Source organism: Herpailurus yagouaroundi, unplaced genomic scaffold (genome assembly GCF_014898765.1).
Source record: "Herpailurus yagouaroundi ecotype Mexico unplaced genomic scaffold, PumYag 77, whole genome shotgun sequence".
Lineage (NCBI taxonomy): Eukaryota > Metazoa > Chordata > Mammalia > Carnivora > Felidae > Herpailurus > Herpailurus yagouaroundi.
In genome coordinates, this window is record NW_024412388.1 from 328583 (window position 1) to 345248 (window position 16666).

Consider the following 16666-nt stretch of genomic DNA (forward strand, 5'->3'; position numbering starts at 1 on the left):
AGGTGCGGACGCAGGAGGGTGCTGGTGTGGGAGAGTGTGCGTGAGGCTGAGTGTGTCTGAACACCGCAAGTGTCAGGGACTGTGTGTCCCCACGTGCTGAAGCCAACCCCCAACGTGGCAGTGTTTGGAGACGGGGCCTCTAGGGGGGTGGTTAGGGCTAGACGGGGTCAGAGGGCTGGGCCCTGACCCCACAGGACCGTGGTCCTTTTGGGAGAGACCCCAGGAGAGTCTCTTCCCACCTTGAGGGAGGGAGGGTCTCTTTGCCTCGCGAGGACGAAGGAGAAGGTGGCATCTGCCACCAAGGAGAGAAGCCTCAGGAGAGAGCAGCCCTGCCCACACTTGACCGGGGCCCCAGGACTGCTGTTTAAGCTGCCCCACCCATGGTGCTGTGTTCGGACGGCCCCACGGACCAAACGCCTGCAGATGCATCCTGGGGGCAGTGTGCCCAAGAGCACGTGTGAACCTGTGTCCGTGCGCGGGCACATGTGTGTGTCACCGGCCTCACGTGCCGGGACCTGTGTGAACACCCAGGTACTTCTTTGGGGTGGGGGTGGGGAGTCCTGTGAAAACAAACCATCAGCACCCACTCCGACTCCCCGGCCGGGCGGAGGCCAGCAGGACAGCTGTGAGCCTTCTGCTGGCGGGGCCAACTCTGCCTCCCCAAGAACTTTAGAGGCCACATCAGGCTCTCCCCACCCTGCCCCACACCCACCCTGGGCTTAGGGTGTCCCCACAGCACCAAGGCAGCAGTAAAGACTGGAACGACCCAGTGTGATCCTACGGAGCGCGTGGCGCCCTCAGACACAGATCTGGGTGGATCCAGGGCAGGCAGGGAAGGCCCGTGTGCAGGAACTCTGCGGTGGGTCAAGGGGGAAGGACACAGGCACACGCATGTGCGCACACCAGACGAACGTGTGCATACGTGTGCATTTTCTCTTACACCCCTCGAGGAAGGGGACGCTCTACTGTGTCATTTTTGTACCTTTCAAATCACAACCGTGAGATGAAATTAACCATTCAACAGTTGCTTTAAAAAGTTTCAGGCAGGGGGCCTCCCTTGGGGATGGGACGAGAGCGGGGTAGGAGCTGGAAATCCCCCTCCCCGAGAAAAACAGGTAAGGAAGCTGAGCTCCCCCGGCCCGTCTGTGGGAAATTCCTCCTGGGCTCTGCGGGGCAAGGCTGCCAGGGAGGCGGCCGCGGCCCACAGCGGCTGGGGCGGAGGCAGAGGCAGCTCTCGCAGCGGGCAGGGGGCCACTCAGGGTCAGCCTTCGCCACGCCTGCCAAGTGAGACGGGGTCCACACAGGGAAGGGGACCAGGGCGTCCAGACGGCCGGGTGTGCGTGCGTGTGTGTGCGTGTGTGTGTGTGTGTGCGTGCACGCCGTCTCCCACAGGTGGTGAGAAAAACCTTTTCTTAAATTGACAAAAACCGGAGCCTCTGAGGTTGAGGGAACAACCCCGGGGTCTGGTGGGCAGCGCTCCCCTCTCCGGCGGCACCAGCCTCCACCGCCTGAGGCCCTGCACACCTGGCCCCTGTATCCGCATCGGTCCACAGCGGCCCGTGGAGCACAGACAACTAACTGTATGTCACCCGCTCGATCCACCGCCATCCTGTGGGCCCAGCCGACCCCCACCCCCCCAGCTCAGCCCACACCTCCAAGTGTCACACACCTGCTTGCTGCTGATGCACCCACGTGGGCCTGGCCACCATGGGGACCCCTCCCACCACGCACTCTCGTCCCTTCTGAAGTCTTTCCTCTTGTTTGCCTAGAAACCAGCCCAGGTGTCACCGCGCCCTTGTTCCTCTGCAGCGGCCCCGCTCCCACGCTTTTCGGAAGCGGGTCCCTGTGGCAAGGGTGGACCCGCTGGCTGGGCGAGCTGTCCACTGAGGAGCCACGGACCACAGCGCAGGGCTCCTGAGAGGATGGCCAGCAGGGAGGGGGTGGGGGGAGCAGAGACCGGAGGTGGCAGCTGAGAGGCGTGTGGGGTCAGGGGCCGCGAAACCCTCACAGTTCAATGCCCTCTGTCCCCAACGCCAGTCAAGCACGGGGCAGAGCTGACCCCCAGGAAGGACTGGGACAGCATGTGTGAGAAATGCAGGTCTGGTGGAACCTCAGCCAACATCGCTGTCCTGTCCCCAGGCCCTGACCACCGGCTCAGGGAGACTCCAGGCCCCCACAACCGGCCGGGCTGGGGGCTCTGAGGCCAATCTCGGTGGACTCCTGAGTTCTCACCACCCCCACCCCGGTCCCTCCCCTAAGGGCTTGTTCTCAGATCTTCCCTTTCTACCAGGAACTCCGGTTCCCTTGCCCCCCCCCCCAGCCCCTCCCAGGGGGTCTCACCCAGGCCCAGGCTTCAGGCTCCTGACTTTAAATCTGTAGCCCACACCCTTGGCTTCCTGCGAAAGCCATCTCCCACGAGCTCCCAGAGGTCCCCGTTGTCGGTAAACACATCTGTCACATGCAGCCCCACCCGGGACCCTGGTCCTTCCCGCACCTGCCTGACCAAACTCTCTGTTCTCACCAAATCGCCCACCTCAAAAGCGCTAAGTGGAAGCCACCTAGCCACAAACGTTCCAAAATCATCGTATGGGCTTCAAAAAAAAAAAAAAAAAAAAAGAAGCTGGGAGAAAAAGGCAACTATATTTTAAAGTAAATTCGTAAGATTCTTGTCACAAGTGTTTGTGTTTTCGGAGACCGAGCGTCCTCCGCTCGGAAGGGCAGGCACCCCCAGCCACTGGCCACCGGCAGCACATTGGAGCACGAGCTCCACCGCTCGGTCTTTAAGGAGGCGGCAGGAGCCGCGTTACTTCCCACAGGTGTGGTGAGCCCGCAGGGCGCCACTGCGGTCCGTGCCCTCGCACGACGGCACCCGCTTCCCAGAAGTGACACGTGGCAGCACGTGGGGCCCCGCGCACAGGGGCGGCCGGCCCGTGGCGCGCCTCGGGGGCTCCGGCCTGCTCGAGCACAACTTCGAGGAGCCTGGACCCGGGGCCCGAGGGCGGCAGGAGGGAGGGAGGCTTCCGGGAGGGGCGGGCGGCGGGGGGCTCGGGCTCAGAACTCCTCGTGCACGTTGCGGGCATAGTCCATCAGCTTGCTGCCCGTGAAGAACTCGCTGTACTTGAGGACCTCCTCGGGCTCCAGGTGGTGGTTCTGGTTCTCGTCGGCGATGGCGATCATCTGTTTGGCCTCGTTAAGGGCGTTGTACTCATTCATGGGGTCCATGTAGTCCTACGGTGGTCGCGGGCACCACGTCAGCGCGGCCCTGGCCGCCAGGGCCCCCCTGGCCCGCCCGCCCGCTCCCCGGCGGCACTGGGACCCCTGGACCTCAGGTGCCACTGTCACAATGGCGCCCAAAGTCCGCGTGTGGTGACACGGCTGAGAGTCCCCACCGAGGTGGACGCCCCCGCCCCACACGGACACCTGGTCAGCGAGGTCAGCACCTTGTGCCTCAGGCAGCAGCAGCAAGGCTGGAACCCTCTAACCAGCTACAAAGAGCAAGTCCTTGTTTAAACCCCACCCCCCCTCGCCCCCCCAATGGCTGATAGCACAGAAGCAGCAGGAAGGGGATGGCGGCATGTTCCTGAATGTTCTGGAAGGCACACACCAGGCTGGAAGTGGCTCATGGCCAGGGAGCCTCGCCTATGTGGGTACAGGAGATTCACTGCCTCCCCGTCCTTGCCAGGGAGCCCCCACCACGGGAGGGAGGGAGGGGAGCTCTCTTGGAGTGCAAGAAGCTTTGAGTGGCCACCCGCGGCCTGGCAGTGGGGCGTGCGGGGCACGGACACAGGCGGAAACATGGACCAAATCAGCCACCGTTCGACCCCTGAACCACAGGTGTCCGTCCTCCAGCTATCAGCAAGGGAGCAGAGAATTCTGATGTGCGACGAACGAGTCATACAGCAATGGGGAAACAAGCCTACACGGCACCAGTGAAAACACTTCGGGGGAAGGTGGTGGGTTCCAACGTGGCCCAAGGCCCCAGCGTCCAGCCAGATGCCCACTGGGGAGCGGCTTCTTGGAGCCTCGAGAGGCCAAGACACCCAGACACCCCAACCAGGGGGCACCCTGACCAGGGGCAGGCACAGGCACCCCGCTCGAATCCCCTGTGAGTGCCAAAGGCGACCAGGCTGGTGGGGTGGACCCCCACCCCTGAGGGAGCCCGCTTCTAGGTGCCACTAAGTGACCGGCCACAGCCGGACCGGTGCCGCCTTCCCTCCCACTGCAGCCCCACGGGAAGCCTTGGGGCCCTGAGCCCAACCCCAGAGGCGCCCCCACGCCCCCCACCACCTGCGCTCACCTCCAGCTCCGCCATGGTCACGATCCCATCATGGTTGGCGTCGATTAGCTCCTCAAACTCCTTTTTCCGGTCTCTGACCCAACTGTCATCGATGTCCTGGCCCTGCTGGTTCTCCACCGTGCCCGCGGGCAGAGAGATGAACTCAGGCAGCGAGAGCTGCTTGTCACCGTCCTGGTCTGCAGGACAGAAGTGTGGACACTCAGACCCCAAGTGAGCACGGGGCCACCCAGGCCCACCCAGAAGAAAGTCCATCAGACAGGTCTGCTGCCAAATTTTCAGCCTAAAGCAGAACAGGCGCATCTCAAAACAGGTGCCCAGGAGCCTGGTGGAAGTCAGACGGCCCAGGGCAAGTCCTGGCCTTCCCTCACCAGGTGGCCACACAGCCTCCGAGACCCCCAGGCTGACCCCTGACGGGAGAGTCGCTGCAGGCGCCAGTGGGCCCCGCCCTCCAGCCCAGCTGCCCCTACCCCCACCCCCACCCCGGGGGCGCCAGGGCCTCCGGCCAGGCCTCACCCAGGTCCCGTACAATCTCCTTGACCATGAACTTGAGCATGCCACGGCTGTGCTCGGGGTGAAGGAACGACAGGAACTCGTCCTCAGTCAGCAGCAGATCCGAGGGGGGGTTGTCCGCCTGGTACCAACGGTCCTTGAGGTTCTCCAGGACTTCCTGTGCTGAGAGAGGCACATCTGTGAGGACCCAGGCCCCCACGGCACCTGCACGCACCAGGAAAGCTCTGAGGTGTGCTGCCCGCAGAGGAGGGCCGGCACAGGACGCTGCGGCAAGCGAGGCCTAGCGCCCCTCTCCCGAAGGAGAGCTCGGCCCTCAGGGAGGCAGAGGGGGCAAAGCCCCCAGACAGACACAGACCCTCCCAAGACACAGACACAGGTCCCACAAGACACACACACATATGCCCCTGGACACAGATCCTCCCCACCAAATACGGGGGCTGACCCTCCTCCAGACACAGCCCCACCCCAGCTCACTACTGCTGTTTGCTCCTCGGGAGAAATGGAAAAGCACGGTGGAGGCTGACTCACCCTCCCCGCGCACCTACAGGGACAAAGCATAACCTTGTTCCTTTCCATCTGTTCCACGTGCGCCTTACACGGAGGGCAGGGCTCCGGAGGAAAACCCAGCTTCCAGATATGACTCAAGCATCCCCCGCACACTCTTGCCACACCCCCGCTCTCCCTCCGTGGGAAGGCCCGCGGCCTCGCAGGCTCAAGGACCGTCCAGCTGGAGCCCAGGCGAGCAGGAAGGGTTCAGGCAGGAGGTGTGTCTGCACCGCACCACCGTCACCAGGAACAGGGACTCCCGGGCCTTGGCACATCACAACAGGGGAGACAGCTGCATCCCACACGGTACCCGTCGCCTCAAGTCTTAGCGCCTTCTGATGAACACCAGATCCCACGGTGGCCTACCCTGAATGGCGAATCCACTTAAAGGGAGGTGGGGTGACTGGCTCCCTCCTGCCCGTGTGCAGGGCCGAGAGAAACAGAGGCTAGCTAGCACACACTCGCCTGCAGGCTGTCAACAGCACCTGACCTGGAGAAAGGTCTGTGCAGCCATAACCACTTAAGGGTCTTGAGATGAGGTCACCAGGCACTCAAGGTGGGCCCTGAAGCCAACAGCAGGACTCCCGGCAGAAGACGACACACAGAGACTGCGGCAACGTGACCACAAGCAGGGACAAGGAGGGAGGCCGGGAGGGAGGGAGGCCCGTGAGCCCACAGGCACCTGCCGAGTGAGGGTCCCCCGAGGAGGCAGACCACCACGTGGGGACCCCCAAGCCTACCTCTGAGCCCCTGCCCACCCTCCCCCGGCCTCCGAGACCCTCGGCGCCGCTCCTCACCTGCAGTGCCCCACCGACACTAAAGAAGGGAACAGGGGCCTTGAAGACACGTGCTGAGGTGACAGAACTCACACCCCTGGAGGACAGCCCTGACCCCAGACATGGCCAAAGGAAAGGCGCTGAAGACAGACTAGCTCCCGAGAGCAGACAGGGACAGGGGGCCTGCGGCCCACACCCCAGCGGCCACCCCAGAAGCTGATGCCAAATCACCAATGCTGGCAAGAGGGCAGAGGCCCCCCAGGATGCCCAGACACCTCCAAATTACACCTTCAGGGAACAGCCGGAACCGCAGGACAAACCGTGGGAACACAAAACACAAACAGATATGAAAAAGGCAAACAACCAATTCAGAAAAAAATAGTAACATCCAAGGAACAGGGTTTAAAAAGGACAGAACTAAAATTCTGGATGACGTCCTGGGAAGTGGGAAAGGCCGACTGGCGTCGGAGCGCATTCAGGAGCCTCCTCACTGTTTAACTTGAGACTCTGCTGAGTTACACGTGCTCCAGGAACAGACCGAGCAGGAAAAATAAAGGCATGAGACATTAACGAGGTGCCCGTGACAGGTGACCCCCAAGGAGACAGCTGGAAGGCTGGGAACTCAGACACTACCAGACCCTGCAAGAAAAGGAAACTACAGACTGGTGTCTCTCATGCAAAAATGCCCCACATCGCCTGGGTGGCTCAGTCAGTTGAGCGTCTGACTTCAGCTTAGGTCACGATCTCACAGCTTGTGAGTTCGAGCCCCATGTCGGGCTCTGTGCTGACAGCTCGGGGCCTGGAGCCTGCTTCGGATTCTGTGTCTCCCACTCTCTCTGCCCCTAACCCACTCACATTCTGTCTCTGTCTCTCTCAAAAATAAATAAACATTAGAAAAAAAAATTTTTTTAAATACCCCACAAAGTATCAGCAAATTGAATCCAGAAACACAAGAATTGTATCCTACGACCAAGTGGGAGTTACCCCAAGTATGCATGGCTGGTTGAACATCCAAAAATCAATTAATGTAACCATCACATCAACAGGATGAGGAAAAAAACCACATGACCCTATCAACACAGAAAAAGCCTCACACAGAATCCAACACCCATTTATGACCCAAACTTCCAGCAAACCAGGAACAGATTAGAATTTCCTCAACTTGACAAAGAACATCTACAAAAAACCTACAGCTCACGTCATGCTTAATGGTGAGAAACTTGACACTTTGCCTCGAAGATCAGAACAAGAAAAAGATGCTTTTCAACACTGTACTGGAAGTTCCAGCCAACGCAGTAAGATAAGAAAAGGAAATTAAAGGGGCGCCTGGGTGGCTCAGTTGGTTAAGCAGCTGACTCTTGACTTTGGCTCAGGTCATGATCTCGAGGTTTATGAGTCTGAGCCCTGCATCAGGCTCTGTGCTGGCAGCACAGAGCCCACTTCAGATCCTCTGCCCCACCCCCACCGCCCTCCCCACATTTGTATGTGCGTTCTCTCTCTAAGGTAAACAAACATTACAAAATAAAGAAACAAACTTTAAAAATTAGTTAAAAACAAAAAAGAAAAAAAGGAAGTTAAAGATACCCAGATTGGGAAGGAGGAAATAAACGGTCTTGGCTCACAGATGTCACAATTGCCTGTAGAGAAAATCCGGAAGAGCTGACAAAGACTCCTGGAGCCACTAGGCAATCGTATCAAGACCACAGGACGAAGGTTAACGCAGAAAGGCCATCACTTCCCTGCACACCCGCAAGGAACACGGGGAATCGGGATTAAAGACTAAAGGGAAAATCAAACAGAGAGAAGGTATGGCTGCAGTCCCGACACAGGACACAGGGGTCCAGGCCTAGATACACAAACACTGGCACAGACAAGAGGGCCCACCGTTCATCTGGAGACACAACAGCAGTGAACACCTGTGGCCCAGGGGACACAGCGGCACCCTTCACAAAGCAGAGGCCACCAGCACACTCACCAGCACAGCCGGCAGACACGTGAGAGACCGTGTCACAGGCAGAAAGATGCCGCAGAGAAACTCCCACGCTTACGCATCCACCAAGAGAAGACACCGTGGGACAAGGGTGGGGACGGTGACCCACTGAGTGGAGGAGGAACAGGATATGCTGGGCCCCGCAGGGGCCCCCAGGTGGGACGGGGTGGCGGAGCAGAAGGCAGTCACTAGGGAAAGGCGCCAGTGTTCTCCGGCCGCGCTCTAGAACTTGGCCAACACCCTAGTGCACCGAGCTTCTGTCCCCGAGGTTTTAAAGGCATGTCTGTGAAAGGCTGAGGGGCGGGCAGAGTTCTGTGCCCCTCCTGCCTCACCCTGCGGGCCCTCCTCCTGGCCCAGACCCGCCCTCTCCCCGGCTGGGGTCCCCCTCGTGGGCTTGCGGCAGGGCCTGGGCGCTCACTCTCCTCGTCGACCTTCAGCTCCTCGCCATTCTTCATCTTCTCCTCGACTTCTTTCTCGTTGTGCCCTTTGCTCACCAAAAACTTCACCTTATACTCGTCCCACGACACACGGCCTAGAAGCAAAGACCAACCGTTAGGGTGTTTGACGACGGACAGTTTTACAAAGACGTGAGCAGTAGAGCCTGGCCGGCACCATCAGTTAAGTGTCCGACTCTCGGTTCCAGCTCAGGTCGCCATCCCATGGTTCGTGAGTTCAAGCCCCGCTGAGCCATCAGCACAGAGCCTGCTGGGGGTTCTGTCTCTCTCTCTCTGCCCCTCCTCACTTGCGCAGTCTCTCTCAAAATACATAAGCGAACTTCAAAGAAATGGTAAAGGATAAATACGCGAGAAGAGGTATGTAACCGTTTTCAGACGTCAGGCAACCGAAGGAGCAGGAGCAGGGGAGACCAAAGCCCCGGCCCACCCCCTGCACCCCGCCCTGCCCTCACCAGCGGAGGACACGGGAGCCGGGAGGGCGGTCTCGCGGGCAGCATCAGCGGGCGCCCCCCCACCCCCACCCCTGCCCTCTGCGCACCGCCCCCTCCTGGCGGCCCGAGCCCTGCCGGCCATACCGTCGCCGTCAGGGTCCACGGCACGGAAGTGCACCCTGCTCTCTTCGATGGCCTCCTGGAAGTGCTCTGCCGTCTTCTCCATGATCCAGTGCTGCATCTCCTTGGCGCTGATCCTCCGGTCGGTGTTCACGTCGACCCTGTGGGCAGAGGGGCAATGTCACACGAGGCCTCTGGAACCCGGAAGCACAGGTGGACCAATGGACTCCACCACCGTGAACAGGGACACGCTGGGGTGGATGGACTGGGACCCTGCTCGTGGCAGACGCCGAGGCCCGAACCAGAGCCGCGAAGCCAGAGCGGGGTTGCGCTTCATACGCGGGTGCAGACGGCTAGCTGAGGCGCAAGTACGCGTCCACGTGTGTGCGTGGGCCAGCCCGCCCCTGTGCAAACACGAGTCAGCGATGCTCACGCGTATGCACCGCCTAGTGCACACAAATGCACACATATTAGCACGCGTGTGCGTGAGTTAACACACCTACGTATACACACGTTGGTACGCACGCACACGTTATCTAACTGCGTCCGCCAACAAGACCTCAGGCCGCGACAGCTGCAGCAAGGCGCACACCAGTGCCCAGGTCCTGGCTTCTAAACACCGTCCTTCAGTAAAAGACACCAGGGCTCCTTGGAGACGTGACTGCCGCTACGGCTGAGGCAGGCACACGACAAGATGAACCTGGAGCCCCCGGCAGGGCCACAAAGTAAGGCGGTGCCCCCGAAACAAGCAAATGAAAGAGCCCCCAACGGCCAGGGCAAAACAACACAGTGCGGGACTGGACCCCAAGTACACGACACACATCCAGGAGTCCCTGCTGGTGGAGGGGACCGCTGATAAACGTGAGCTCGTGGGGGAGACAGGACTCCTCCCTCCAGAATTCCAAATACTACAGCGGCTCTTCCCCCCCGCCCCCCCCCCCCCCCCCCCCCCCCCACCCCGGTCCCGGGAGGGAGGCACAGCTTCGTCCCCAGCCCCGCAGGGAGACCGCCTCACTGAGTGGCTGCTGCCCAGGAAGACAGGAGGGACACCCGGCAGGCACCACCCAAACCAGGTGACCGGCCAACAGGACCCCCTGATAGGATGTGACAAGAGGGCCACCACGCCTCTGGGGTGTCCTTTCCCCAAGCCACAACCCCCCTCTGACCAGGAGAAAACACAAGAGACAAACCCGAAACGAGGGACATTCGACACAACACCTGTGCGGTCCCCCTCAAAACTGTCAAGGTCATGACAAGCGAGAGCAGACAGCCACCCCTCAGAGAGACTGACGGGCAGCCAGCGTGTGAGCCCACGGACGCTGTCCTCCCAGGCGGCAACGCGGCTGCCGGTCTGGTTTTCTGCACTTCAGGTGATGTGACCTTAGCATCATGACCCCTGAGCAAGCGCCCGCCTCTCCACACTGCAGGCCCCTCGTGGCTCCAGGCACACAGGCCAGCGGGCGCCCAGGTGTGGCCCAGAAGCCCCCACCTCCACACGGACATCCGCACACCCGGCCCTCAGAGCCCTGCCAGGTGTGAGATGCGGGTGGGGCCCAACACCAAAGGGGCTCTGAGCACACGCCAGCCCCCATGGCCCCGGCCTGGCTGTGGCACCAGACTCCTCGGTATCGCTCTGTACCCATGCCCACCTATGTGCCAACCAGCTAAAGAACCAACCCTCAACACTTAAGGTGTGCGCACAGCAGGAAAGAGTCCCGCCTCCCCACTGCGCGCCTTGCTCCTTCGGAACCCTGTCCGGTGTCACGCACCTGCTCCTGGCACTGAGTCTCTGGGCGACACCCCACCCTCTCTGGATTCTGCCCCATTGCCATCACCTGTCCAGTAGGCCCTGCCTGGCCCCCCTGGGGCCCCTCCCTCCCAGAGCCCTAGGCCCATCCACCAGACCCTCCAGGCCCCCGAACACGAAAAAAGTGCCAAGGGCTCTAAGGCACAGAAGCCAGGCCAGGAAGAACCCACTGCTGCTTCAACAGCTGAGTTTGAACCTGTTCGGATGGAAGGTCTCACAACAGGCAAGATATTCACAGGTTCAAAGTTCCCAGGGACCCCATCAGGGCCCTCAGGGACCCCAGGGACCCCAGGACCCAGGGTGGGGCCACCCTCTCTCCCGAGAATGCCCAGGGCAGGCCTGGGTAGATCCCCTGGACTGGGTTTTTAGCCCAAAGACTGGCTGTGGGCATACACTTCGCCCCTGGCCCACCAAGTGGTGCAGCCCACCCTCCCCAGGCTGCCGGGAAGGTGGTTCTCAGTGTAGGGATGGGTACTCCCAACAGACTCCTGGGAAGAGCCCAGCGCCCTCTGCATGAGCTGGCCGAATCACGACCAGCGCCCACCTCTGTCCTCGGTCTCGGCCAGCCCACCGACGGACTGCCCCCAGCGGGCAGCCCACCTGCTGCTCCCCCTGCCCCCACCCCCACCCCTGCACCCTGTGCACAGAGCACCTCACACCAGCAGGCCTCCGGGATCCACATCTCTCACCAACACCCATCCAGGGAAACCCCATCAGGGCACCATGGAGAGGAAAGAACGGGCACGCCAACCTTGCTGCCTTCTGTGGGTCGGCCTCCATCTGACCACCAAGAAGAAGCCACCTGCCACCGGTGGCTCGGTCCCCAGCTTTCCTCTGCTCACTGGAAGCAGCAAAGCTCACTCCGGACGACAGTGATAAAATCTGTACGCTGGACGAGGCTTTGATGCACAGCTGACCATCACCGTCCTCCAGGGCGGCGTCGGAGGGGGCCGTGCGGGAAAGCGACGCCCTCTCTCGCCACAGCCTTCTGGCGGCTTCTCCTTTCTCCTCACCTCTGAACCCCCCAGGCCCTGGTCTGGCCACGGTCCTCTCTCTGAATCTGTCACCCAGCGCCCAGACTTGGCCTTCGACGCCGAGGACAGATGCACGCCTGCTGGCTGCTCCCCCTCAGCCCTGCTCAGTGACCGGGGCTCCTGACGTCTCCGCTCGGCCTGCAGGAGCATCCCACCTGCCCGTCCTTCCTTGCCTCCACCTGCAGCTGCCTGGTCTCCTCCCACCCACCCACGGGCAAAACCCACCACGCCCCTCAGCCCCGCTGCCCTCCACCTGTGCTCCGCCCTCATCCCACCCCGTCCCGTCCTGCGAGTAGACGGCAAGCACACAGCAGGTCCCGGGACTTCGTTCTCACCATGCCTGGGAAAGCGGGGCTCTCAACAACCCCCTTCACAGACAAGGAAGCTGAGGCTAGTGGGTTCAAGAAACAAAGCCCAGTCCAACTGCCCAGGGCCTCCCCCTGAGCTCAGGCCCCAGCCGCGAGGCCCCTCACCTCCCTCAGAGGTTCCAAAGCCCCAGGCCACGTGACCTCTGTGTGTGCTCGCAGCCAGCGCGTGTGGCCTGTGTGTGTGTCCACGGCCCGTGTGATACCTGTGTGCGCTCAGAGCGGCTCCCACAAGAGAGTCAGCCCCACGTCCCAGCTCCTCTCAGTCTCTCTCCTGGAACCGAGAGCCACGAATCCTGGGTCCTGGCACAAGACTGTGCCACCACGTTACCAATACCGTGGGAGCCTGGAACTCACCAGCCACGTGCTGAGGCACTGGGCCCCTGACACCCGGGGACCCCACCCAGCCCCAGCATGCGACCCGCCTGGGCTTGGGCCACAGTACGTGCCGGGTGAGCAAATCAGTCGGACTCTAACAGCCCCCCGCCCCCCAGGCCTGGGCGCCTACTTGGAAAAGATGACCATCAGCTTCCTCCTGCTCCTCCGTGGCTCCGCGTCCTCCTCGAACCCCTCCGTGTCCTTCCCCAGGAAGACCTCCTGGTGGAAGTCTTTGTTGAGGTGCCCGTCCATCTCCAGCTTCACCCCATTCAGGTGGTCCGGGGGCAGGATCTCCCGCTCCTCCCTGTTGCCTGCCCTCTCCCGAGCAGATGAGTGGTTGGCAGGCCGGGCAGACACATCCATCAGCAGGATGACCCCCAACAGCCAGAGGCAGTGAGACGCCAGGCCACGGAGGGAAGCCCGCCTGGACGCCATGGCCACCTGGGTCCGGACTTCGGGATGTCCCGCAAGTGTGGCCAGGAGCTGGGGAGAGACGGGCGGGACAGGTAAGGAAGCGAGGCCTGGGGTCACAGCCTTCCCGCCACCCCAGACGCTGCAGAAGGCCAACCGCCCATGGCTGCCAGACCCCAACGTTAATGGTCTACGAAGAGAACACAGCCATCGTCCAGGGGAGCCTCAGCAAATACTTCACTGAAGAAGCGTTTACTTGCGACGTGAAATAGAAGCTCTGGGTTGATGGGTTCCGTACTAGACGTGCTACTTTTTCCTTTTCCAAAGATGCTGGATTTCCGGCCCTTCTCCCTCCTACTCACGTAAAGCTGCCCCATCTCAAGGGCTGCCCAGCACCACTAAACCTGCCCCTTTTCAATGCCTACAGCAGGCGTTCCCAGAACAGTCTCTCTCCACCCCTCCCGCCATCGACACTGACCCCAGGGACGTGGTAATTCACTCTCCGAATCCCAATTCAGTATTTGTGAGCTCTGTGAACTTGGCTAAGCTACCTGACCTCCCCTGCCTCAGTTTCCCCGATGTAACAGGAACACCCAGCAGCCCCTTCCCCACCCTGAGGCTTTGTGAGAGCTGACTGAGCCTGGTGCCAGTGCAAACGCCCAAACCCACCCAGCAGGGCACCAGCCCCTTCCCACCTTCCCACCCCCGTGACCTCTGCAGATGTGCACACACGTACACAAACACATGCATACACGCACATGCGTGCACAAGACAGATACGCGTAAGTGTGCGCATGTCCATGCCCATGCATGTACAGGTGTTTGTGTATACACACCTACACGTGTGCACCCACATATACGTGCACGTGTGTGCACACATCCTTGCTCGTGTTCACACAGGACCAAGACTGGTGCACCAGGAAGTCTGTCGTCCTAGGTATGCCTGGGCCTGGCAACGATGAAACAAGGCCACCTTCCCGTCCGTGTCACCACGTTAAAGATCCCGGGGCCACAAGCACTCACGCCTAGCACTCGGCCATCCCAGCCTCCTCCCATATCTGCTCCTTTGCCTGGGCCCTCCTGCTTTCCCTCACCCTCCGGGTGCCTCCAGAGTCCCTTCTGGCTGGCGCTGGGACAGTGCTGCCCACTCCACTTCCCACGGACACTTGCATTCCACACTTCCCAAAGAAGGCTCCAGCTCCTTCTTGCCCCTGACATAACCCGGTCCTCGCAGGTGCAGCTGAGACCCTCACCTCCTCTGGCAGTCTTTCCAGGGAGGAGCGGCAGAGGGAAGCCGCCAGTACCCAGGGCCCAGCGGCGGTGGCCCTGGACACACTGGCCACAGGCCAGGGTGCCCTCCCGCCGCCAAGCTGGGGCATATGGGGCTCAGGAGGTACAGCGCCTGCCTATGCTGGCCAGCAGCACGGCCACCACACCCCAGCCTGAGGGCACACAGCTCGAGCCCCGGCTGGTCCGGGGGCACTAGCAGATGCCACCACTTGCTTCCTCGATGCTTCCCTTTGAGGCTACCTGCTCCTCACCAGCATTACTCTCCCGACACGTGATGCCTTGATGCATTAACCTTCTGAAGCTGCGCACCGTCTGGGCCCTTCGACAAGCCCTTGCTCTCTCACCTCACCTGTCTCACCCCTCTGAGGGAGGGCCTCTCACAGGGTGGCAAACGTCCCTCTTCCCAGGCCTCTGGGGCCTGCGATCTCCCCACGGGCACGAGCGCCCGCCAGCTGCCCCATGGTGCTCTCTGTGCTGTGACTGCCCTTCAATCACATCTACTGGAACGCCACACCCTCCCCATCCAACGGCCGTCACACCGTCTACACCCAGCGGGCACTCCACAGAAGTGAGCGAACACATACAGCTATTTCTGCCACATCGCAATATGCACGTTCCTGGACACGTCAGCGCTAAAGAGCGCACGATAAAAACACAGGGCCCATGGGAACAGAACAGGGCACGTGACTCAAAACCAACAGGACTGTATGTAAACAGACCACGAGGAAGTGGTGCCTGGCAAGGAACCCACAGCTCTGGCAAGCAGGTCACGGGGGTATTAAACCAAGAGGAGATGCTCTGCGCAGGTGCCAAGGAGATGCCAGTGGCGCTGGCCTTACGGTGGGCCCGGGAGGAAATGCAGCGCCATAAGCCAAGACCTGTATGAGCCTGCGGCCACCAAGGTAGGGAGCCCCCGACGCAGGTGCTCATGCTGGGTTTTCTTCCCTTGGCTGAGGATGGTTTCCTTTCCTGCTGGAGTGTGACTCCAGTGCTGCGTCCCAGCTCTCCTGGCTAGGAAAGTGTCGTGCAAACCCAGAGAACTTTCCCCTGACGTTACTGTAACTCTCCCTGACCGTGGCCATAAAAACACACTGTGTCCAAACAGGCTGTACTTTGCTCCTTGAAAGAGCAAAATCAACTGTCCGCTTATCTTCATGGGTAGCACACTACGTTCTGTACAAAAAGTAATGCCAAGATAACTGAACGGACATCAGGAAGTCCAGTGAAACTTCCTCCTCTCCGCTTAGGACAGTTACCTATCTTGGTAAGCACAAAAGGAGCAGCGCGGCTGAATATCTCAGTCAACTGCTCAGTTCCTCGTCCCCTGCCTGCCCCACCAGAATGGGATTTCAAAGGGCAGGGGCTTTGCCCCCTTGACTAGGGAGTCGCCCTCCTCTAGAAACGACGTCAGGGGAGGGTGTTAACGCCGCCCCAGGGTGACCAGCTTAAGTGGAGGCGACACTTCTTGGTCATCCTGGGGTGTCCGTTCAGGCGAAACTAGATCTCTTGCCGATAAAAACGCGAACCTTATTCTCACAGCTCTGTTCCGGTTTTAGGAGTCCCGCTAAGAGTGTTCCTAACACCTGCCACTGACTGAACCGGAAATCAAGGGCTTTACACGCATCATTCCAAATCTTCACCAAGCCCTACCAATTAGGGCACCTTTTACAGACTAGGAGAGGGAGTCACCTCGCTGGTAAATACCGGGGTCCACCCCACTCCCCTGCCGACCTGTCTCCCCCAGCCTCAGTTCCCCGGCGGCATCCGTCGGTGTGGGCGGAGAGGACAGGAGCCCAGGGTCCAGCGGCCCGAGGGCGCGTCTGCGGGTCTCCCGACGCCCCCCGCCCCGGAGCCCTCACTCACCGGCCTCCCTCCCCTCGCCCAGGATCCGCCAAGCGGGGCCCGAGCGCCCGTGACGCCTCCGACGGGACGCACCTAGGCCGCGGCCATCTTTCTTCCGGGAAGAGGCGGACCAGGAACGGCGCGCGCTGGCGCGACCCCGCCGTGACGACGCCGGGGCCGCCATCTTTGCCCTGGGCGGAAGTGGCCGCGCCGCCCTCCCGAGGCAACCAACGAGAAGGGCGCGCGTGCCCACGTGACGGGAGCCCACGTGACGGGCGCCCCGTAGCCCTCCGCGTCCGCCGCGGGGGGACGCGGCCTGCGCGCCAGCCGCGAAGCCTCGGACGCCTCCCGTGCGCGCGCGCGCGCCATGAAGCTGTTGCGGCGCGCGTGGCGGCACCGGACGGCGCTGGCCCTG

The 16666-nt window shown here is 61.3% G+C and overlaps 1 protein-coding gene across 1 annotated transcript; it reads right to left on the reverse strand.

Moving 5' to 3' along the window:
• Window positions 1-2848: 2848 nt before the first annotated feature.
• Window positions 2849-16402, reverse strand: SDF4 (stromal cell derived factor 4). The gene is made up of 7 exons (XM_040457985.1): window positions 16273-16402; window positions 12840-13192; window positions 9150-9286; window positions 8538-8651; window positions 4811-4969; window positions 4298-4473; window positions 2849-3228 (listed from the first exon to the last, which is right to left on the reverse strand). Exons 2-7 carry the CDS (start codon window positions 13142-13144, stop codon window positions 3052-3054), a joined length of 1068 nt encoding a protein of 355 aa, XP_040313919.1. The 5' UTR covers window positions 13145-13192; window positions 16273-16402; the 3' UTR covers window positions 2849-3051.
• Between the last annotated feature and the right edge of the window lie 264 nt (window positions 16403-16666).